The sequence below is a fragment of the Rhinatrema bivittatum genome, chromosome 4 (genome assembly GCF_901001135.1).
Source record: "Rhinatrema bivittatum chromosome 4, aRhiBiv1.1, whole genome shotgun sequence".
Taxonomy (NCBI): Eukaryota; Metazoa; Chordata; class Amphibia; order Gymnophiona; family Rhinatrematidae; genus Rhinatrema; species Rhinatrema bivittatum.
Genome location: NC_042618.1, coordinates 53,857,249 through 53,882,828, shown reverse-complemented (window position 1 = coordinate 53,882,828; position 25,580 = coordinate 53,857,249). Strand labels below are relative to the sequence as shown.

The 25,580-nt window shown below is 42.0% G+C and overlaps 1 protein-coding gene across 6 annotated transcripts in view; it reads right to left on the bottom strand.

The window, feature by feature from the left end:
* Positions 1–25,580, bottom strand: part of PPP2R5E (protein phosphatase 2 regulatory subunit B'epsilon) — a 261,379-nt gene that overhangs the window by 18,487 nt on the left and 217,312 nt on the right. For all 6 annotated transcript variants that reach the window (XM_029598137.1, XM_029598136.1, XM_029598133.1 and 3 more), the window contains 2 exons: positions 18,464–18,591; positions 7,921–8,022 (listed from right to left, as the gene is read on the bottom strand). In XM_029598137.1, coding sequence (XP_029453997.1) covers positions 7,921–8,022; positions 18,464–18,591 — 230 coding nt within the window. The remainder of the gene's footprint in view (positions 1–7,920; positions 8,023–18,463; positions 18,592–25,580) is intronic.

Below are 25,580 nucleotides of genomic sequence, written 5' to 3'. Positions count from 1 at the left end.
ATCTAGCCAGCTCTCACTGCTCCTCTCCCCCCAGCTCCCCTGCAAGGAACCTGCAAGGAGCTGCTTTGATTCATGGCCAATCGAATGTTATGCCATCAAGACGCATAGTCCCACAAGAACAAAGAACTGCAATGTTATGCGCCCTGGGAGTTTTGCAGTAAAGGGGATCCAAATCATAAGCCAATATGTGAGGGGATCTGTGAAGGTCTCTCCCCTCCCCAAGTGGGAGGTATCCCAATACTACAGTCCCGGTACCTACTACAAATAGGCACCCCCTGAGTAAACAAGAGCTCATTCTCACCCGAAAGACTAGACACATCTCAGTGCACTAGCGACTTTGGTACCAGCCTGTGATGCCTTCTGTCACAAGATGACACACACACACCAGAAAGCACAAAGTAACAGTGGTACCCCTGCACTTAACCTCAGCACTGCAACTGCGGTGCCTTGCCGTGCAGCGGTGCTCCATCTTGCCATTGGCGGCACATATGTGCCTGACGTCATATCACCAGCCTGGGTTCTGCAAAGGAGCTGATCATTGTAAAGTGTGCAGCAGCGCCCATGATGGTACTGGATGATGCCCTGTGGCAGCGACTGGCATGCTTAGCCTGGGTGGCTCGACATGGTTGTAAGGCACCCTATGACTCGCATGGTGATGGTGCTTGACATTGTTGATGCCCCTTAAGTGCCTACTGAGTTCAATGGTGGAAAATGGTGGAAAATGGTGGAAAATGGCCCTGGCATCAGCCACAACATCAATGGCGCTGACAGTGCCTGTGGTGTCAACTGCGACATTGATGTCCATGGAGCAATGGCACTTCATGGACCAGATAGCCTTAGTAGCATCCATCGGCACTCACAGCGCTCAGTTGCATAGATGCCCACCTGGTACCCAGTGGCCTCAACTTCCTGTAGTGCTCCACTGTCTCAAGGGCATCAACAGCACTCCCAGCACTTGACAACATCAGTGGCGCCCAACAGCATCAATTGCACCTTATATTTCCTGAAGCACTCGATAGTGCCGATGCCCTTGTCAGTGCTGATATGAAGTCTCCAAGAATACTGGCATATAAAAAGTGAATAAATAAATAAATAAATAAATTGGCAGCCATAGCACTTGACATGTCTCCCTGGCACTCAATGGTGTCGTCTACACTGTCGATGGCGCACGACAGCATCAATGGCACATATGACTCTTGATGGCATCCTCGATGCCACCAATGGTGCTGATGTTGAGTGGATTTAGCTCCAGGCTACATACTCAGCATCTGACCACCAGTGCTCTAGCACACAGACATGCACAGACAATTGATGTCAGACATGGCACAGAAGTACAGCTGATTGCCCAGGCTCATGCACACACTCACTTCCAAGGAAACTGCTCTGCCAGAGAAAGCTGACAAGCAGGAGGAGACTATGCCATCCAGGGCACCAGAGGTGAATATTAACTTCGACTCATAGAGACTAGTTCCCAGGAATGCAGGAATGTGGGGATGATGAGCTCTCTTCTCCAAAGGAACGTTCCAGTCCTGGATTCCTTTGCTGTCTGAGCCTCCGTCGATGCCCAGCAGACAAAACTTCATGGAATTCCTGCCTGGATGGGAATTCAAGCTAGTCCCCAAACTAGAAGCCTAACCAGACCACATACAGACTGCAGGTCTTACTAGGCACCGAGAAAGGCACCAAAAAACAGACAAATTGAAGGAGAGGACAACATGAACAAGCTGAGGGCACAGCATTATTTATTAGAAAAGAAACCTCTACCAGGTCACATGTGGCACTAGGACCGCCATGAAGATGGAAGAGAATTTTGAAAAAGGGGAAAAAAAATCAAAATAAAGACAAACTGCCAAAAGGTAAATAAGGAAAAAAACAAAAACATGCAGGGCCCTGCTAGAAAAATAGCTTCTGCAGTTCCAGAAATTTCACTTCAGTAGCTGTGAGGGAGAGAACAAAGAACCGTGTTTTACAGGCTCTGCAGATTAAAAAAAAAAAGAGTGAGGAGGCAGGGAGGCAACTACTGTTTTACACGCTCCGCAGTTAAAAAAAAAAAAAAAAAAAAAAAGAGTGAGGAGGCAACTACAGCTGCACATACTCAGTAGAATATGCTAAAAGCTCTAGAATCTTTGAAATCAAATATCCGTGCTGGATTCCACTGGATGACCTCACCCTTGTGTGAAGACTGCTATCCTGCCTGTCCTCAGAGAGAACAACACTCCAGGGATGTTTAAAAAAAAAAAAAAAGAAAAAAGCGTGCTTTTTTTTTTTTTTTTTTTTTATTCACTGCGATACTGTCTGAATCACTGAACAACACTGAGCCTCCAGAAAGGAAACCTTGTTCTGTGCAGAAGTTTTGTTTTTTTTTTGTTTTTTTTTAACTTTATGAAAATTAACAAGGCAAAGGAAAAATCTGAAACCCAGAATTCTTTATTGCTTTTTTTTTTTTTTTTTTTTAAGGAGGTCCGCTCAGAGAACAGAGGAAAGGGAAGGGAGGGAAATGGGAGGAAACAAGGCAACACAGAATGAAACATGGAGTGCAAACCAAACCCATGGAAGCCCCCTAGTCTAAAGCCATGCTCAACAGGAAAAGGGAGCACAAGACTTTCACTGCAGATGTTGCCCTTCCAAGCTAATCCTTTCAAACAGCCTAACTAGGCTTCATTTCAGAGCATGGGACATGCTCTCCTACCATCTGCTGGAAATGGAGAATACTGGCAGATTGAAGGCAGAACAGGAGCATATGTAAGGTGATATCAGTAAGCTTAGTAATCTATGTCTCCATCTGCTGGTTGGTGGACATAATCTATGCATTTAGACTAGTCTGGCTGGATGAAGAATAAAATAATTTAAAAATGTTGTATGACTTAACTAATAAATATCCAATTCACAGAAACAAAACAAAAAAGACAAGTCAGTAGTCAGCCTGGCAGTGTAACATAATAATTAGACCTCAGATTTGCAAGACTAGGAAACCTCAATCCAATCCATCACGCAAATGTAATTTCAAATAAGTTTTTTAATCATGAAGATTAGATTTAGCTTTAGGATGAGCACTATAGCCAATTTTCAAAGGGTTTATGCTGCTAACTTTTGGAGTTAGGCTTCTAAATTGAAAATTTACTAGGGTTGCATGCCTAAACTTCAGCTTCTAGATTTGCTAGGCTCCAAATTTAAGTAAATTCACAGCTGAAAACTTGGGAGCCTAAATTTGGCTGAAAATGGGCATATTTTAGAGAGAGGGGGATGAAAAGTTAGACTTAGTTGTTTTATGACCATTTATTTACCAATGCCTAAAAAAATAGTAAACCCATTCCTCTTACATTTATTCATTCTTTAAATGACTGAATGTATTCCCAAACAGCAATAGGATGTTTCTGATCAGAGTATCACTTTGTATGTCCAATCTAATATGGAGGGCATATTTCAAAAGCCATTTACGCATATAAATCGGCTGTCGGAAATTTGCTGGGATCAACAATGCATGTACTTTTACCCTTGGAAGCCCCCTAGTCTAAAGGTGGGCCAGAAAGCTGGATTGGTCAGGGAAACAATATCACAGTTTGATATTTTCAAAACTAGATAAGTTATTTTCAGGGAAAAAGTACCCATAGAAAAAGCAGGTGCAAATATCTTTGGGTGTTTTTTAGCCCATGCAATTTTCAAATGGAAAGTACAGGGGTACCCTGTCTTTGAGGACTGGTGTAAAATCCGTGGGGCGAAGTACCCGTGAATTTTGCATATGCCCACATACTTTTGAAAATTATCCCCATCAGAAGTAATCCTAAATGGTTCATTAAAGAAGGTGCTCAAACTGGTTTCTGGGTTCCCCCCCAGCCAGTTGTGTTTTCAGGATATCTCTAATGAATATGCATGAGAAATATTTGCATACATATGAGGTAGTACATGCAAATAAATCTCATGTATATTCATTAGAGATATCCTGAAAGCCCAGCTGGTGGGGGGCCTCAAGGGCCAGATTGAGTACCCCTGGGTTAAAGAAATGAGACAATATGCAATGCACTACAATAACAGCTCTTTAAAACAGCACCTCCACACAAATCATACAACACGTCAATAATGAAGGGCTTCCTGACATACAGTTGTGCTGATAAGTTTACAAACCTCTTGCTGAATTTGTAAGATGTGTAGGATTTTAAGAAAACATGAAGGATCAGCAAAACATATCTACTATTTTTAATGTGTTTCAGATTTAACTATTATGCATCACAGAATAGCATAATCATTAAACAAACCATAACAACAAGGGAAATAATAAAATGGTCCTGTTCAAAAGTTTACATTACCCTTGGTTCTTAATATCATGTATTGCCCCCTTTTGCATCAATGACGGCTTGCAGTTTTTTGTGATAGTTGTGAATGAGGCCCTTTATTTTCTCATGTGGTAAAGCTGCCATTCCTCTAGATCCTGTAAAGTTTTTGGTGTCCAGCATGAACTGCATATTTGAGTTTTCACCAAAGAGAATGGTGTTGAGGTCATGAGACTGTGATGGCCACTCCAGAACCTTCACTTTCTTCCTCTGCAGCCACTGAAGGGTCGACTCAGCCTTATATTTCGGATCATGCTCATGTTGGAAAATCCAAGTGCACCCCATGCATAGCTTTTTGGCTGATGAATGCAAATTCATCCTGCCATCAATTTTGACTAAATTCCCTGTGCTGCTGTAGCTTGCACATCCCCAAAACCACAGAGATCCATCTCCATGCTTCATGATAAGGATGGTGTGCTTATCTTCATAGCGTTTATGGTTGTGACCATAAAGTTCAATTTGGTCTCATCACTCCAAATTATTTTGTTCCAGAAGTTTTGAGGCTTCTCTAGGTGCTGTTTAGCATATTGTAAATGTGACTCTTTTGTTGTGTTCATGCAACAATGGCTTTTTTCTGGCAACTCTACCATGCAGCCCATTTTGTTCAAGTATCTCCTTATTGTCCATGCTGAAACACTCACACCACTTTGTTTCAGAGAAGCCTGTATTTCAGTAGAAGCTGCTTGTGGGTTTTTCTTTGCATCCTGCCAAATTTTCCTGGCAGTTGTGTCTCAAATCTTTTTTTTGGACTACCTTGGTATTAAAAGAACCCATAATTTTCTACTTCTTGATCAGAGTTTGAACAGTACTGATTGGGATTTTCAAATTTTTGGATATCTTTTTATTCTTTTCCTGATTTATAAAGTTGAACTACTTTTGCTTGTAGATCCTTTGACAGTTCTTTTCCTTTCACCCTGCTTCAGTAACCACCAAAATCAGTGCAGCCCTAAATGAAATGCACAAGGGTTTGTCAAGAGCTAAGAACTCATTGACTCTTTATAATCAGACACTAATTACAATCAAACAAGGCACAGGTGTAGATACCTACCCTTCACTGCCATCTCAATCTGTGTGTGTCAACCTGAGTGTATATCAGCCCAAACAGTCAAGGGTATGTAAACTTTTGAACAAGACCATTTTATTATTTCCCTTATTGTTATGGTTTGTTTAATGATTGTGCTATTCTGTGATGCATAATCGTTTTAATTTGAAATACATTAAAAACAGCAGACGTGGTTTGTCTGATCACTCATCTTACAAATTCTCCCAGGTGTATGTAAACGTATGAACACAACTGTATGCACAGTACTATTTTTAGTTTTATGATTTTCAGGCGACAAATTTGTTTGTAAAGTAATTTACAATTGTGATTTGGAAATAGCACACACTAGGAACAGATAACCCTAGGAGGTGGCTTGCATGCATCCAGGAAAGGCACTTCGATTCCTGAAGCACATAAATTCCAAAATCCTAAAAAGGCATAAATCATGCTATTTTCAAAGTGACATTTGTTTCAATGAAAGGTACAATTTTTTTTTTTTTTTTTTAAATACAGACAAGGTCTGTGTGATGTGGTTATACTAAACAGCGGTGTTGCACTTGATTTAATAAAGAAAAAGAAAGGTCAAACTAAATATTTCCTATTTGCCTGCAGGAAACAAGACAGCCCATAACTTCCTGCATGTTCCCTCTGCTGGTTGGAAATTATGACATTGAAGTGTCAGAGGAAAAGAGAGAGAAGGTGAAGGGGAATATTTACTTTCAAGCATTCAAGTCATTGCTATTCAAATGCTGAAGGGTTCCGTCATTTATTTATAGTACACAAGTTCCATAATGCTAGGCTTGTTGAGATCTCTAGTGAGCAGAAGGGGACTCCTGTTGTAGATGGAAAGTCTGATTTATCCATCTTATTGGGGTGGAGTGGGCGAGGGGGACCCACACATCACCAGTAGAATTAGCCCAAACACTCCTTTGACTTGTACAGCACAAAAATATGATTCACGTAAACAGCATGCTACAGACCAAATTAATAGTAGCACACAAGCAAAATGTTATGAAAATGAGGAAATGAACTTATGGTTGTGCTGCTTCGCGGGGAACAAAATGCTATATGACTGCTAAGGTTTACTAAATCTCTGGCAGATTGGCAAATGCAATGACATTTGTAATTTTATAGCTGTTTTTACTCATTACATCCATGAGTCCTAACATTTGTGTTCTCTTGTTTCAGCTTATCTTTTGCTACCAATCTACAGGATTGGGTTCGGGCACAAGGCACACTGCCTCCTCTGGCAAAGATAACTCTTCCTAAGATTTTCCTCATTGAATATTTGCTTTGAATTTGTTGCAAAGGACCTTTTGTATTTAGGTCTGTCAGAGTGCAACATACCGAAGCTTTAACAACAAATTTCAGCCTCTTTCAACTCTGCTCAGGACAAACAAAGGGAAACATTTCTGTATGCCAATGAAAGATATGGTGGGGAATCCCAGAAAGCATGGGATGTGCATAGATAGTTACTGGGGTAAACCAGGCTTGATATATTATTGAAGACAGGAAATAATTAGGAAGATGTGTGTCTATTTATTTTAATATTCTATTTATCAATACAATGATGGCTTCATACCGATCCTATTCAGCCTGTACTCCATTTTGGTTTACTAAGACCTGAAGGGATCTCATAGGTTGGCAAACCAAGAAGAGAACAAACAAAGATTAAACATTCAGATGATTCCAGACTTTACCCCATGCATCTCATCTGGTTTATTCTGCGTTATTAGTATTTAAGTCAACATTATCATAGGTGCTATACTTTCAAAACTCTTCAAACCATTTCAAACATACTTGCTCATTTCTGTATATCACTTCTAACTGGTGTATAGCAAGCTTTCTTACCGTAAATAGTGTTCTCCATAAACAGCAGGATAAATTAGCCATGACACATTGGTGACATCATCCAATGATGCCAAACTTATTACCCTTCTCTCTAAGTTTATAGAGTGTTTTCTCTACTGAGCATGTGAGAGACTTCCCATGCAGGCATTGCCTCATATGGTCCTTTTGTCAATAATAGAGCTAAGTCTAGAGAAGTAGTTTACTCTCCAGGAGGTGGGTGGGTATTTTGCATTTTTCATCCTACTGTCTATGGAGAACACCGTTTATGGTAAGCAAACTTGTTTTCTCCATCGACAAAGCAGGGCTGAATTAGCCATGACATGTGGGTAGTCCAAAACTGAGGGTTGCAGCAGAGCATTTACTCAACAAACAACCTAGATCCCACAGAGGTGAACAGACTACTGGGCTAACAGGTCACACAAAACTGTCTGATAAATTGACCATGAAGGTGCACACTGACGATCAAGTTGCCGCTTTGCAGATATCTTCAACAGGTACAGCTCTCAGATGAGCCACTGACATTACCATGGCTCACTAATTATTTCATGATTTCATCTACTATCTTGCAAAGACAAGACTAATAAGCAGGCAGAAAATACATGCAAGGCAATCAGTTAAGAAGATATAAAAATCAAATAAAAGCTGAACATAAAAACAGTAGCATTTTGCACAGCTGACAAAAAAGCTTTAAAAAGTTACCGCTGACGATCTGACTTGTAAGTGGCTGTCAGCTCATCAAACAAGGTGCTGTTCATTTCCATAAATGCCTTTAATACATTGTAGACTAGTGCCACAATAGCCCTGTGAAAAACAAGAGTGTATCAGTCTAGGGAATCAAATAAGTTGTTTCCTTCAAACAACTGAAAAATATCTATGTGGACTACGGTTTACGGCAGTACAACCTATCGGCTACTATTATTTCTTTGGTCTATGTTTTCTCAATTATTTGAAATTAATACTAACAGAGTAACAGGTTATGGCAAGAAGCAAATGTGTATTACCGTCAGACTCTGCAGAATCAGTGTGTTGACTAAATGTGCCTACAAAATTAGGTCAAAGACCAGTTTAATCTCTTGTCCTGTATATTTGTCTTATTATAGTGTAGCTCTGTTGAGCTCCATTACAATCTGTAAATGCAGTGCATGACCTCATTTATAAAAAAAACATGGATACTGGATAAGAAACAGAGAAGGAATTCAATTACATATCATAAAAGGTTTACATATGAGTTTATTCTAAGAAGTAATACAGAAAAAGAGAAACATGGCAGAAAAAGAATAAATAGGCTATCTAGTCTGTCCATCCAACTCCACAGGCTGGCCCAATAGCAGCACTGTGCACTGCCATATGGAGAGTCCTCGATTTGATTCCTGGATCAGGTTTTCTGCTCTCCAGAAGTACTGGGGATGCCGCTGCTACTACTACTACTACTACTCATTTCTATAGTGCTACAGAACATATGCAGTGCTGTACAAACACAAAAAAGACACTCCCTGCTCAACAGAGCTACACTATAATAAGACAAATATACAGGACAAGAGATTGGAGCATTTCCTAAGATAAGACAATGATTAAGAAAAAGTAAAGAAAAGCAAAAGAAAGAGAAATTTCTACTTACCTGATAATTTCCTTTTCTTTAATGAAAACAGGTTAATCCACACCAGTGGGTTATGCAACTCTACCAGCAGATGGAGATGGATAAAAACTAACGTCAAGGTATATATACCCCCGCACTGACATCAGCTCGCCAGTATTCTCTGCAAAACCAACTGTGGACAGCTAAATACATGAACATAACTATTAACAGACAACCATTCAAGCACTCAGTTAACAGGAAAACACTGAGCTCAGACAAAGGATGTTTTATCACTAATCTAGGGACCGGATCTGACACTTACCAGCAATCCCCGGAAACGCAGCCAATCAGCAGCCAAGGGCAGGAAGATGGATTAACCTGTTCTCATTAAAGAAAAGGAAATTATCAGGTAAGCAGTAATTTCTCCTTTCTTAGCATTCAGGCAGGTTAATCCACACCAATGGGATGTACCCAAAGCTACTCCCGAACAGGGTGGAAGGCTGCCTACGGTCTGATCAACACCATACGCATGAAGGCTGCATCCTCCCAGGCCTGCACATCCAGGTGGTAATGGCCTGGGAAAAGTGTGTAAGGAGGACCACGTTGCAGCTCAGCAAATCTCGATGGGAGACAACAATCTAATCTCCACCCATGACATTGCCTGAGCTCTAGTGGAATGAGCCCTCAGCTGACTAGGGAATGGCTGCTCAGCCTCCACATACGCGGCCATGATTACCTCCTTAATCCAGTGGGCTATTGTAGCCACAACGCCAGCTCACCCTGTTTATTCCTACCGTGGAGTATAAACAGTCGTCTTCTGGAGAGGTTTAGAAACTTCCAAATGCCTCTTGACATTTATTTATTTATTAGGTTTTATATACCATCACTAAGACAAGCCATTGTAATGGTTTACAACACAGTAAAAAGTAAGAACAATCAATAATTCAATAATAAATGCAGTCATAACATTCTTATACATAAAATAAGAACTGTTAAAAGTAATCACTAAAAGTAAACATAAAAAATAAGGCCTAAAAATTCATAAACACTGTAGAAAATAATAGAATAAGAAAATTCATAAAATGACACTTGTAAATAATAACTACCATTAAACATAAAATTAAGGCGTAACAGTATACTATTAAAAAACAAAGGGATAAAAGACAAATAAAAATAAACATTAGAAACAATCGAAGCAGGCTAAAACAGTAAAACGCATAAATATGGAATAGAAGCATAGAAGCACACTAAGCTCAAACTGCGTATGCCTCGCTAAAAAAACAATGTTTTTAAATCACGCTTAAACTTTCTAAAATTGGTCTCAAGTCTCAGAATAGTTGGCAGCGTGTTCCAGATTTTGGATCCTGCCAATGATAATGCTCTCTCCCTAACTTGGTTCAAATGTGCTGAGTGAACAGAGGGTAAGGATAGTAAAGCCCTTATTTGCAGAACGGAAATTTCTTTGTGGAACATGCAATCTAATGGCTGTATTTAACCACCACATCCAATAACCATAACAGGTGATATTCATCCGCAATCTCTCTCCCTGTCCAGAGTCAGCAGGGAAATTGATTCAAGTGAAAATCTGAGACCACGTTTGGCAAAAAAACACAGAACAGTTCACAGCTGTATCGCCCCCGGAGTCACTTGCAGAAATGGTTCTTGGCAAGACAAGGCCTGCAGTTCAGAAACCCTACATGCAGAACCAAATTGCCAGAAGAAACACCATCTTCAAAGTAAGTAATCTCAAGGAGAGGCTATGCAGTGGTCGAAAGGTGGGACTCACCAAAAATCCAAAACCAGATTAAGACTCCACAAGGGCACTGCTAACCGTAAGGGAGGATGAAGATACTTCACCCTTTTTACGAATCAGGCCACTCCGGATGGGCTGACAAGGGTCCACCATTCACTTGACCTCAGAAACAGGCAAGAGCCACCACCTGTACCTTCAAGGAAATAAGGGCCAATCCCTTAATCAACCCATCCTGCAAAAAATAAAAAATGAATGGGATCTTGACTGAATGAGTGTTGCATCCATCGGTCTTCGACGGCTTCACCCCGCCTACCTCTCTCTACTTTTGGCTCCTCCCGCTCACCTTGGATTGATGGCCGCCGCGGCGTCTGCTTGCCATTCTCTCCAATGTCCCCGGAGCGGCTTTGGTAGTGCCTCCCGCCATTCTCCTTCAAGGTACCTCTAGGGCGCACGTGCGCACGCCGCCCTCATCTTTAACTCTACGATGGCGCGATCCTCAGGGGCGTCCCCCTGTACTGACGTCACGACTTCCAGATATATCTGCCTACAGTATTTGCTAGCTCATTGAGTTAGCAACAGGATTCTTACGGATGGGATTCGCTCTCCGTTCCTAAGCTACTCTGCCACTCCAGTGCTTTCTGGAACTCTTACTACCCTTCGGGGTCTCTAACAGGGGCCTCTTTGCTTCTTTCAGGTGCTATCAGGAAACCGGTACTCGCTCCTCGAGGGCCCATATTCCCTGTGTCGCTGCCTGCAACCTCTACCCTTCTACTTGGAAGAACTAACTTATAGTTACCATCAGTGAGTACAGAAACCATCTCTTTCCACAGTACTGCTTTCACTGGAACCAGGTACTCGCTCCTCGAGGGCCTGCTCTCTGCTCTGGTGCCAGACCTCTCGTCTAGTGGAATCTCTGCTACTGCTAAAAGAGTACAACGCTACAGGGCCTCTCTGCTCTAAGGGATCAGGTACCCGCTCCTCGAGGGCCTGCTCTCCCTGCCTTGGAGCTTCTCCTATTTCTACATTGGGACTCTGAATGTTATTCTTATTGTGTGCTCATAACTCTCAGTCTCTTTCCACTACAGCACTGCCTTACAGAGGATCCTCTGTTCCAGCATTCTGTGTGAGACGCGCCCAGCCGGGCTCTATACCACTACTCACTACCGCCACCTCTGGTGGTCATTCAAACTGTTTGATAAAAGATTCAAATCTGTGTTTGTGTGTCCAGAGTCTAGCCTGACACTATGGTCCCTCACGGAACTGCCCCCCGTGGGCGTGGTCAGCTGTCACAGTGTCCAAGGATCCACCCAAACACCACTAACCATAACAATGAGGATGAACCCTTCGTTCCTCACACCAAGCCTCAAACACTCGCCAAACCTGAACATAGGCTAAGCAGTGGAATATCCATGCTTCAGCATTGAGCCCTCTCAAGGGCCATGCCGTAAGACAAAACAGAGTCGAATCTTCATGAAGAACAGGCCCCTGCCATAGCAGATCCCTGTGATCGGAGAGGAGAGTCCATCAGGAGCCTTCGCACATCTGCATACCATGGCCTCCTGGGTCAATCTGGTGCCATCAGAAGCACCATCCCTGTGTGACTCAATTCTCCGAATCATTATGGCCAACATGGCCCATGGGGGAAAGGAATATAGAAGCTTGCCTTCCAGCCACTCCTGCATGAGGACATTGATGCCCAAGGAATTTAGATCTCTCCTAGTGACTGAAGAAGCAAGGAACCTTTGAATTGTGTGATGTCGCCAGCAAGTTAGAAACAGGAGGCCCTAGTGGACCTCTATGAACTGGAACGCTTTGTTTGACAATTCCCATTCTCCTGGATCCAGATTCTGTTCACTGAGAAAGTCTGCTTGTACATTGTCTTTTCTTGCAATGTGTGAAGCTGAGATCTCTTGAAGATGTACTTTAACCCATTCCATGAGTTGGGCTATTTCCTGCAACACTTGCTGGCTCTTGGTTCCTCCTTGGTGATTGATGTAAGTCACTGTCATTGTATTGTCTGACATTATTTAGATCGCGCGACCCTGCGAACGGTCAATGAATCGCAAGCATACCAAACAAATGGCAAGGGCTTCTATTTGAAACTGATGTCACCCCAAGACAGCAAAACGCAGAAACCATTGATAGTCCCAGCTGGATGGGAATTTATAGGTACATCTCTGCAAATCCAGAGATGTAAGAAACTCCTTGACTGTACTGCCATTATCACTGAGCGTAAAGTTTCCATACAGAAACGAGTCACCTGCAATTGACGTTGGACTCCCTTGAGATCCAGAATGGGGTGAAAGGAACCCTCTTTCATGGGTACAATGAAATAAATGGAATATCGGCCTGTATTTTCTTGTGACATGGGCACTGGGCTATAGCCCGCAGACTGAGGAGTCTTGACAATGTACACTCCACCACCTGCTTCTTCTGCGGAGAGCTGCAGCGAGACACCATGAAAACGTCCCAAGGAATGTTGATAAACTCCAGAGCATAGTCATCTCTTATCACCTCCGAAACCCACTGATCTGATGTGATCTTGACTGACATCTGATAAAAACAAAAAAGAGAGGCGACCCCCTATCTCCTGTTCCCAGGGGTGGGTCAACACACCTTCATTAAGAGATTTGGGGGGCACCACCTCTCGAGCCTGCGCCCTGTCTGAGCTGCCTGGGATGAAAGGGATTGAGACCTATCCAAAGGTTAAGCCCTCTGAAAAGCCTTTCCTCCCAGACATTGAATCAGCAACCGGCATCCCCAGCATCTGTAATGTCTGGGAGATCAGAGTTAGCCACTCATTTCTATGAAAGAAATGCAACAATGTTCTATACAGTTCCAATCCTGGAGGAATTTCCCCATCTTCCAGGGAGTAAGGATCGCCTTCATCATTTGTGCTATCTAGGTCCATATCAACGTGATTCGCAGCAGGTCTAGATTCTGATGCCTACCCGTGGCACCAGGTGTGTGGGAATCCGCAACCTGTGATCCTGAACTATTAGGTTTGGCCGGGGCCACTGACTGCATCTGAAGAAAGGACTGCAGCCCTTGAAAAAAAATTCCACTGAAGAAAAGGCAGAAGGATCCATACTAAAACTGGGGGTTGTTGGTCCTGCGCCCATTGAGCTACCTTCCCCCACTGACGAAACAGTTAGGGGAGCCCCAAAACCAGGCGAAAATTCAGCAGCTCCACCTCCTGTTCCATTTTCGCATCATGCTGGGAAGGAACAGGCATAGCAAAATCAGTCGGAGACAACTCTCCCTGATCCTCCAAGCAGCACTGACATAAATCAGAGGGACATCAGACCGTGATGCCCGAATATGGCAAGCAGCACAAAGGTAAGGTGCTTAGGCTTCTTCGCTACCGGCACCATGGATAAACACCTGTCAGTATGCTCCCAAAAGCATCCAATAACTGTGCGCCCAGCTGTGCGGCCACCTAGATAGGACGCCCAAAAAAAGCTCTGTCTAATAAGCATAGACTATGGATGCCTAAAATGTAGGCGCCCAATACCAGTTTGCCCAAGGTGTGGCAACCTTCGGCTGAAAAACACCACCCTGCCTGTTTGGTGCGCAGGGGTAAGGCATAAGGATTAGCGTGGGTAAGAGACAGCATAGTTCAGGTAGGCACCCACCTAAGTGCACACTCAGGCACACAAGCACGAACAGACGTCAGGCACTAATTCGCTGCAGCCTTGTGTGCAGAAAAGTGTGCGAATACCACCGCGGCCTACCATGCAGCGTCTAAGCAAAGCCTAATAATAGGGCCTAGCCAAAAAGGCTGCTCAACCTGCCACGACTCCCCATGCTCCCCTGGAGATGGGAACAGACATCGTATCGGCACATCGAGCTTGGAGACCAGAAGAGAGATGGAGTCCCTAAAATTAACTCTCTCTTTTTTTTAAAAAATATATTCTTTACCTGAGTTCAGCCTATCCAGGCCAAGTACAGAGTCGGTCTCCAGCTGCAGGGAGAGAAAGCAAAGGCCTTCACCACTGCGCTCAGCTTCCTGCACCCGTTAGCCTCTCAGCTGTTTGTCTCTTCACAGATAAGTCCATGCCGGAAAACCAGCTACCAGACCAAGGTACTCTTCTGAGGGAGGGATCCTCAGCTATCACCCTAGGAAAACTCAATTGAGGGAGGGACCATAAGGTATCACCCACAGGAAAGTGGGGTGAATTTCCTTCTTTTCTCTTTCCAAAAATTTTTTTTCTTAAGCAATCCCCAGTTGGAAGACAGAGAATACTAGCGGGCTGATGTCAGTGCAGGCATATACATACCATGATGTCAACTTTGCTCTGTCTCCATCTGCTGGTAGAGGTTCATAACCCACTGGTGTGGATTAACCTGTCTGAATGCTAAGAAAAAAGAAAATTAATGAGGCTAAAAGCAATCAGGCCTAAGATTTGAAAGCAGCCTCAAAAGGATGGGTCTTTAGATAGGATTTAAATATGGTGAGAGAGGGAGCATGACGCACAAAGGCAACATTCACAGTCCCTGGGTGGGAGTGGGTAGGGGGAGAAGAAAATGGAAAGGAGATTAAGGGCCAATGATACAGGGCTATGGAAGGAGACCTGGTGCAATGCTCTCAGTCCCAGGTCCATGGCCAGACTACAAACAGTAAAAGCGAGGGAATCTACTTAAATGAGGAGGGGAAAGGGGAATATCTAGGTGGTTGTAAATGAAGACTCAAGGCACGAGGATTCTATCATTGGCTCCAAATGAGAAGGAAAACGAAAAAAGGAGAAACCACTGGACCAAGAATACATTTTGTATAACTTAACTCTAGGGGGTCTGATTATAGTCATGTCTCATTTCCTATAGTGTAGAGAAGCAGTTCTACTCGTTGGTCCTCATAGCTCCCAAACAGGTAAGTCTTGGTTATCGTTTTTATTGAGCAGATACAGAAAAACATACCTATTTGTGGGCCATTAGGACTAGTATGCAGAACCACTGGGCTAAAGTAAACACACTAAAGAAGCACAGGTAAGAAGGACTTTTTCAACAAGCTCAAGATTCCCTAGATAAGGACATGGGGCAGAGAGCAATTAATGGTTCATGACAAAATTGGGTAACACTATTAATTCATATTAACTACACTAAGGATAAATCTATTCTGATGAAATGTAAATTGTGCTTATAATTATTTTTTGTGACAGAGAAGTGAAGCACAAACAGATGCTATTACATTTATAAAATATAATTAAAATAGTCTATGGTACCTGAAGACTAGAGGGTTGCCAATTTAACGCCAATTTTTAAAAAGGGCTCAAAGGACGATCCAGGTAATTACAGACTAGATAGTTTGATGTCTGTGCCATGCAAAATGGTAAAAACTATCAAAGAACAAAATCGCTGAACGTACAGATATGCATAGTTTAATGGGACAAAGACAACATGGATTTAACCAAGGGAGGTCGTTACTAACCAATCTGCTACTTTTTTGAGGGAGTATATAAACATGTGGATACAGGTGAGTCAGGTGATATAGTGTATCTGGATTTCCAGAAAGCATATGACAAAGTCCCTCATGAGAGACTTCTTAGGAAATTAAAAAGTCATGGGATAATGGGCAGTGTCTTATTGTGAATTGCAAACTAGTTAAAAGACAGAAAGCAGAGAGTAAGGCTAAATGGTGAATTTTCCCAATGGAGAAAGGTGAATAGTAGCGTGCCCCAGGATCTGTTCTGGGACCACTGCATTTTTAATATATTTATAAATGACCTGGAAACAAAGACAATGAGTGAGATGATCAAATTTGCAGATGACACAAAATCATTCAAAGTTGTTACATCATAAGAGGACTGTGAGAAATTGCACGAGACCCTTGCAAAACTGGGAGACTGTGCAAGCCAATGGTAAATGAAATTTAATGTGGACGAGTGCAAAGTGATGCACTTAGGGAAGAATAACAAATTATAGCTACATGATGTAAGGTTCCACATTAGGAGTCACCACTGAGGGAAAGGATCTAGGTATCACCATTGGTAATACTTTGAAATCTTCTGTTTGATGTGCAGCAGCAATCAGGAAAGCAAATAGAATGCTAGGAATTATTAGGAAAGGAATGGAGAATAAAACAGAATATCATAATGCCTCTGTATCGCTCCAAGGTACGACCTCAACTTGAGTACTGTGTGCAGTTCTAGTCACATCATCTCAAAAAAGATATAGCAGAATTAGATAAAGTACAGAGAAGGGCGACCAAAATGGTAAAGGGGATGGAACAATTCCCCTATGAGAAAAGGCTAAAGAGATTAGGACTCTTCAGCTTGGAGAAGACGGCTGAGCAGAGATATGATAGAGGTCTATAAAATAATGAGAATGGAACGAGTAAACATTAATCAGTTGTTTACTCTTTCAAAGAGTACAAAGACTAGGGGACACACAATAAAGTTACTGGTGGATTCACTTAAATCTAATAAAAGAATTTTTTTTTTTATTCAATGCATAATTAAGCTCTGGAATTTGTTGCCAGAGGATGTGGTGAAAGTATTAGTGTAGTTGCGTTTAAAAAAAGGTCTGGACAAGTTTCTGGAGGAAAAGTCCATAAAACAATTATTAAGGTGGATTTAGGGAAATCCACTGCTTATCCCTGGCATATGCTATCTCACATGCAAAAATACCTTTGAAAATTACCCCTTATATCTACTATCCCCACTAAATCTAATTTAGAAAGCTGATGCTTCCTGAAAGGTTTACTTAGAAAATGACAGTGGCAACTTGCCTTTACTTATGGCATTTAGCCTTTGCCAAAATATATTTAAACCCTCCTCCAACAAATAGGTTTTAAAATTAAATTCATAATATTAATATTTAATATCATGCAATCTTACTGCTTAAGACATTACATGCCAAGAAATGCCTATACATATATTTATATATCTACCTATATATATATGGAACTGAAGAAATGTGTTAACTAAAGATAAACAAAATCATTTTTATTTTCAACTAAATTTCATGGGACTCTTCATTTTTTTAATTAATAAAATGAGTGGAAGAACTAATTTTTCTAAGGAGAATGCCACACTACAAAGGCCATTGGAAATTTATGAATAGTTTCATGAAATATTTGTTCTTTATTTATGTCACAATTTTGACAGCCATTATGGAAATATATGCAGTAATTGCCAAATATAGGCACTTGAGACATATACTTTTCCTCCTATTTAATACCGCATGGATCAAGATATAAAAAGAAATCTGATGAACATATGAAACCTATGAAATTAAGGTTAATGATCTCAGAAGCTGCAGAAGGATCACAATTAGATTATATGCTGCTGAACATTTCATTAAATTTAACCATTTAATGGTAAAACATTTTTCTGCGTACCCTAGAAGACCTCCCATAGTCACACACTAACTAAACTAGTTAATACCCTCTCCTCTCTTCTTGCAAATGTGTTTATAGCTCTGAAAATTAGAATTAAATGGGAAAAACCTTTGTTCTTTAATACATTTTTAAAAAATCTTTGTTTTTGTATATATGACTACTACACAGATTCTGTGATACTATTACAAACGGAGACTACTAAATTCTGTGAAACTTCACATTTTATGTACTCAGCAAAGTTCCAGTACAAAAGTTAATTTGTTCTTTAACTTGTATGTTTTCAAATACAACCCACTTAGAACTGGTAGCAGTACCAGCTCTCTATCAGAGAAATTAATGGTATGACATGTCTCAGGAATCTTGGCCTCCCCAGAGGAATGAAACTAAGTTGAAGCAAAATAAGAGAGAAAAAAACCACAGAAGCTCTAAACCCTGGTTATCCAGTAGAGGTCAGAGTATGTACAATTAACAGGACCTTACCAGAGTCACATGCTCAAGTCTTTCCACATGAACTAAGATATGGAATGATCTGTGTAGGAAAGAGGAAAAAAAAAGCTACAGCTTTTGAACTTACGGGTTCCAGTGTTCTTTGGAAATCCTATAAAGACTGGCAAACATTATAGGAAGGATAACATTTGAGTTCTCCTCTATCAAACTCATGATGTATTCATTATTCCAATAATACAGTGCTCTTTCTGCCACCTTTAGAAGAAAAAAAATATAGACACTTACAAAACCTACAAAAATGTGGTCAGTAAAGTACTTGTATTTTACATGCTATAAGAATACTATTAACTTGTGATTAGATTCTATTCTGTTTCCTTATCCTCAACATGATCTAGTCCTTTAGGGGTATTTTTCATAGGCACTAACACACACAAAACCGGGTTTTATGCACATAAATCTCTTTTTGAAAATTGCCCTGGCTGGTATGCGCATAAAAAGTATTTGCAAAACAGGATTTTGCGCATACTAATTAGGCATTCCTGGAAGAGGGGGCCGATGGAGTTGGGGGCAGGATCAGTATTTACGTGGATACTTACGATTTTCAAAAGTACACAATCAATCCACACGCACAAAGTCACACCGGCACTCAAGGAGCTTTGTGTGTGTATGCCCTGGAGGTTCTGCAAACTTTCAAAGAGGATTTATGTGCAGAAATCCTCTGAAAATCCTGGCTAAAGTCTGCGGGTAAAAGGTACCCGCAGACTTTAGCTAATGCAGGATGTTTGAAAATTACTCTCTTAACGCAGACAGTCACATATGATGCATTACAGATGGTATCTGATTTTAGAAAGCACGTGCTTTATGCTTAGAAGTAAGAAACAAAACAGTAATAAGCACAGGTAAGAATGGTATGTTAAACTTTATATCTGTTCTTGTGAATAAAAAGCACAAAATCTAATCATTTCAAGCATGAAAATGTAAAACTATAAAGTTATATTTTACAAAAGCTATTAGAAAAACATTAAGACTTGATCATAAATAGATGATATAAAGGATATTCTAAGTCAAGTCTTCCACAGTAGTGAAACAGATAATTTGAGAAACTAGCAGCACAATGGGATCTCTCTGCAGAAGATATAACAGCATAATAAAAAGACATATAAATACACTCATATACATATGCACACGTGCATACGCATAAATACATACACATGCATATATCCACACACATCTACATTCTATTTGTTTTTATGTATTTATTCTATTATTTATTTTTATTAAAACAACTGAAGTTCTTATGTTCTTAAGTTCTCCCCACCCCATAGGTTTTGGTGTTTATTATGCCATTCAAACAAACCTCAATACTAGGGTAGGTGGGAGGGGAATTTGCGCTGGACGAAAAGAGGAGATGGTGATGGTGAGCTGCTCTTTAAAATGCTGGCTGATATTATCAGGAGCCGCCGGGCCTACTCTCCTCCAGGCTGAGTGGCCGGCCGCATCACTGAGCCCTCTCTGTGGCGCAGCAAGAGGGGAGGAGCCCAGTGGGAATGAAGGTCAGCTGGCCAGCCCCCCCCCCCCCCCCCGAAAACAGTGGGGGTGAAGGAGGCAAAAGGCATGCGCGTCGCACCAGGTAGTTGGCACGGGTCTGCATTCTAGTCCTGGCAGTGGCAATGAATGCATTGTCCCCTAGTCCCCTACATCTCGCTCCCCCCCCCCCCCCATGGCACATCAATGAAACTGCACACAATGAAACTGTACACACTTATTTTGGATGAAAAAGGCCACAGCCAGTTTTATTAATAAATTTCCAAATTGACAAAACTGCTAACCTAGCTACCCGAGCCGGACCCGTTTACTAACCGGGTTGCCCCAATTTCAGCCGCCCGCCATGTGGCTTGCACGGCAACAACGTTTGACCCAGCACCCCTGTCACATTAGCAAGCAAGAGGGCCCTCTGCTGGGCATTACCATGGCCTCATCTTGGTTGCACTACCAGCTGTGTACGCCCAACATGAAATGAGGCCTTACTGCCATTATCTTGTTTACCCCCGACCCTGAAGGTCAATGTAACAAACACATACCCAGCAATAAAATGCACACTGGCTTGAGTACCCCGCCACTGGCATGAGGCAGTGTTATACTTGCCTCGTGCCCTCTCCACACCCCTAAACTATCTATCAATAAAGCCCTCCTGCGATATGCAATGTGCCTTCCAAGGTCTCTTGTAGCCTATTGTTGAATAGGTCACACCCTATGTCGGAGAGGTGAATTTAATCCTGCCTGTAAAACCCCTTGCACTGGTTATTAGCCCAATCATGCAAAAAGTGTCTGCCCTACAGCTTGTGGATCCATCCCCCAAACTGACTGTTCACTTTCTTGCGGCCCCACTTCCAAAGCTTGAGTCACTCCATTTTTTGCGCATGATATCTGACCATAGTATACAATTATTGCTGAATGTCAGCCAATTCCACAAGATCTTTCCTTATCACCTGTACCAGCTGTCTGCAGTTTAACGTCCCCCAAATCATTGCCCCCAAGGTGGATTATTAAAGGTTCCAGAGCTGCAACTACTTCCTTCTGACACTGAAAGAAAGGTAACAGATGACCGACCACAAGTGCGCAACCAAGATATGTGAACCCCATAAGGAGCCAGGCTTAAGTGAGGCCCATATGGGCAGTCTCGCACCCTCCATGCTGTCCAATGCACGAAAGAATGCCCCACGAACCACATCCTCCTTTACCCAAGGGCCATAGCTAAAAAGGAGATCAATCAAAAAGATTAATCATACTGGATAAATCTAATCGTACATAAGAATTGACTGCAGATGACTTCCACCTCCCAATTCTCTGTATTATTTCCATGTGGAGCCCTACTTGTTGCAGAGCTGGTGGTCACATCTATTCTAAAGGAATGGGTACCGAATTATGCTGCAAAGCAGGGCACTTATTATTAGCGAGGAAACTCAGAGAGGGACTCTCAAATGCAGATTACCAAAATTAAAAATTCTCACGGTCAATATGTTTACTCACAGTCTGAAACAGGCGAGTGTTTTACCCAATTTTATAAGACATTATATGACTCCGAACACCAGGCTGACCAAGCAGAGATTGCCCAGTATTTAAAGGAGGTTGACATCCCGGTGCTCCCATTGGAGCTTTGGGACGTACTTAATGCGGAACTCACCGAGGGGGAGATTCTCCACATTATTAAGGAGCTTAAAACTGGGAAGGCACCAGGACTCGATGGGTACACAGCCAAATTTTATAAGTTTAGTGCTGAGTTGATAACTCCTCTACTATCCATGTATAATGCCTTGAGACTGGATGGTGCAATATCTCCGTCGGCCAACACAGCTGGCATAACGATACTGCAAAACTTGGTCGGGACCATACCTTATGTGGGTCTTACAGACTAATTTTGCTGATCAACATCAACCTTAAAATTTTGGCCAGGACCCTAGCGGTGCACTTGGGGGAAGGTTGCGCCTATGCTGGTGGTGAATGACCAATCAGGATTTATACCGGGAAGGTTGGCATCTGACAATGTACAGAGAGTAGTAGAATTGATGTGGTGGGCACAAACAAACCATATCCCATTGGTTTTACTAACAGTCGATGCCGAAAAGGCTTTCGACCAAGTACATTGGCCATATCTTTTCCAAGTCTTGGAGGTCATGGGTCTAGGTGATCATTTTGTTCAATGGGTACAGAAACTGTATGGGAATCCACAAGCGAGAATTAAAATCAATGGAGCCTACTCCAATCCATTCGAAGTAAAACGAGGCACTAGGCAGGGCTGCCCCCTGTCCCCAATCCTGTTCGCCCTTATGCTCGAACCATTCGCTGCAAGAGCGAGGCCTCACCCACAAATTAAAGGGCTACAGGTTGGCAGGACTGGCTTTAAGATTTCTTTATTCGCTGATGATCTCCTATTTACCATCTCTGATCCAGGGGTATCATAATGGATCCTACTAGAGGAACTTAGCTACTTTGGCAAGCTGCCTGGGTTTAAAATTAATGGAGATAAATCGGAGATTCTGAACATTTCCATACCAGAGGATCAATATGTTGGGGTGTGTAAAGCGTTACCCTTCAAATTGGCTAAACGTTATATAAAGTATCTGGGGATCAAGACAGGCCCGAATCTTGGAGGGCTATATAGCTTAAATTATAGCCCTCCAAGATTTGGTGAACCAAATTCAAAGGGACATGGATAGATGGGACAGGACAGATATTTCATGGATAAGTAGGGTGGCGGCTATCAAAATGAATGTGCTTCCCCGTTTGTGTTACATGTTTCAAACCTTACCTATCGCAGTTCCGGAAGGAGCTATGCGTATTTGGAAAAGAAATATTTTCAGATTTATTTGGAAAAAGAAGCCTCCACGGGTATCTCGACAAGTATTATATAGAGATAGGGCGAGGGGAGGGCTTAACATTCCGAACCTAAGATTCTACTATATGGCTTCAATTTTGGGAGTGGTGGTTAGCTGGCATGGGAGGAGCGACTTGAAGTCATGGATATCTATTGCACAGTCAGTGGCTGGAGAACCACCCCTGACGTCTAGAGTGTGGCACAGAAATACAGGGCCAGCCAATCTTAAACAACTGACACCCTTTTCGCAGCTAGTGCTTTGTATTTGGTATAAGTGGCGGAAAGGTGTGGTTGGGGATAGACGGGTTTACCATAACACCTCATTTTTACAAAACCCAGACTTCGCACCAGGGATGGATATGGGGATCGTTGGACGATGGAGACAGAAGGACCTCACTAGAATAGGACAATTCTTCTCGGGGTCACATATGATTCCGTTCCCTGAACTACAAGATAGATATACCTGACCCAGGCGGACTTGTTCATGTACCTGCAACTAGCTCACTTCTTTAGATCAGAAAGAGTCACGGTGGAACTGTCTAAAGGGAGAACACTGTTTGAGAAATATTGTGAAAATGTCACATCCTTTAAACGCCCAATTTCCCGCCTTTATATGCTATTAAATGGAGCTGATAGTGGAAAACTGCACTACCAGTTACGGTGGGAGGATTTGGGAGTGACGCTATCTGAGTCCGATTGGGATCATTGCCACATGGTAATTGGCAGGAGTTCGGTGTCAGCGAATATAAAAGAAAATGGTTATAAGATTCTATATAGGTGGTATCTGACACCGGAGAGGCTACACAAAATGAACGGCCAATACAGTGAGCTATGTTGGTGGAGGTGCAGGCAAAAGGACATTTTCTACCACATGTGGTGGACATGTCCTGCAGTTGTGAGGATGTGGGATGCAGTAATGGAGTTCTTGAGGGAGGTTTTGGGTGAAGCTGTCCCACGTGACCCCTCTCTTTGTTTTCTAAGCTTGGTAGAGGGGTTCGGGACAGAGGTACAGAGACTTCTTGCGCTCCAGGTGGTGATAGTGACGAGATGCGCAATAGCACATTGGTGGAAGAAAGCTGAAACACCTACCCTACAAGTTGTTCTCCTCAAAGTCGACAAACTGTATCAGCTGGGATACCTTACAGCGCTTCGGAACAATAGGGTGAACATGTTTCAGGGCATATGGGCGCCGTATTGTACGTGGAACCAGCGCCTCCGGTAGATCAACTTCTATATATAACGGGGCCTCCTTCAAAATTTATAGGGAGGGTGGGGGGTCGATAGAGTATCTAGGGTTAACAAAAAATGTAGTGGTGTTTCATACAAATGTTTAATCTATTCATTAACAAACAATATGTATCCTATTATGTCTACATCCCCATGATCGAGATGTCTTATGTGATATGGCTGTGGATTACATTGTATTATTTTGCTGATAGTTAAAAAGTGTTATATAATGTTGAACGCCATGTTAAATAAAGAATTACAAAAAAAAAAAAGAAAAAGTACTGAATAAAACAGTAATATCTATCCACCTACTTATCTCATAATGGTACAACTATTTCTGAGTGGGAGGCAAGCCTACCAAGCATTGTGAGACCCATGACAAAGGACCTACTTATGTATTGCAATATCAAAATATAGCTGCCTGGGGGCACTGCATTAGAATTTAGAACATGTATGGCATTACAAATAAGTCATAATCCTTCATATGGTGTTCATGAGCCCATTTAATCAATACACATGGACTCCTCTCAATGTTAAGGTATGAAGCCATGTCCCATGCTAACAACTCTAAAAATATTAATACTGAAGAAATCTGCACATTAACAAGACAGAATAGCAGTCATTACAAAACAGGCAGTTAGTCATTCCAAAACATTAGACAAAACAAATGAATGCTCTAATAGAAGCTAAGTTAGAATGTCCTGAAGTGTCACATAAGAAACAATCATCCATAAAGGCAAAATATTTTATTCAATAGAAGAAAAACTAACAACATACTAGGCACTTGCTGCAACACACAGAAACATAGAAATGATGGCAGAAAAGGACCAAATGGTCCATCCAGTCTGCCCAGCAAGCTTATGGTAGTATCTATCGTGCTGTGCAGGTTAACCCCATGCTTATCATTTTCACAGACTATAAAAGTTAGGGCCCTCGTTGGTTGCTCTGTGATTCCAATTCCCCTTTTCCCCCTGCCATTGAAGCAGAGAGCAATGTTGGAGTTGCATCAACAGTATCAATGCTTATTGGTTATGGGTTTAACTGCCACTCCAGCAAGTTACCCCCAAGCACTCTTTTCTTCATTCCCATCCTTTAGCCTTTAGGGATCCACAGTGTTTACCCATGCCCCTTTCAATTCTTTCACTGTTTTCGTCTTCACCACCTCCTCCGGAAGGGCATTCCAGGTATTCACCATCCTCTCCGTTAAGAAATATTTCATGACTTTGGTTCTCAGTTGTCCTCCCTGGAGTTTCATTTCATGACCCCTAGTTCTATTGATTTCTTTCCAACGGAAAAGGTTTAATGATTGTGCATCATTAAAACCTTTCAGGTATCTGAAGGTCTGTATCATATCTCCCCTGCACCTCCTCTCTTCCAGGATATACATATTCAGATCCTTCAGTCTCTCCTCATAAGTCTTCCAATGCTGACGCCACACAATTTTAGTCGCTCTTCTTTGGACCGCCTCCATGCTGTCTTTATCCTGTTTGAGATACGGGCTCCAGTACTGAACGCAGTACTCAAGGTGAGGCCTCACCAAGAACCTGTACATGGGCATCACCACCTCCTTTTCTTACTGGATATTCTTCTCTCTAAGCAGACCAACATTCTTCTAGCTTTAGCTATCACCTTGTCACATTGC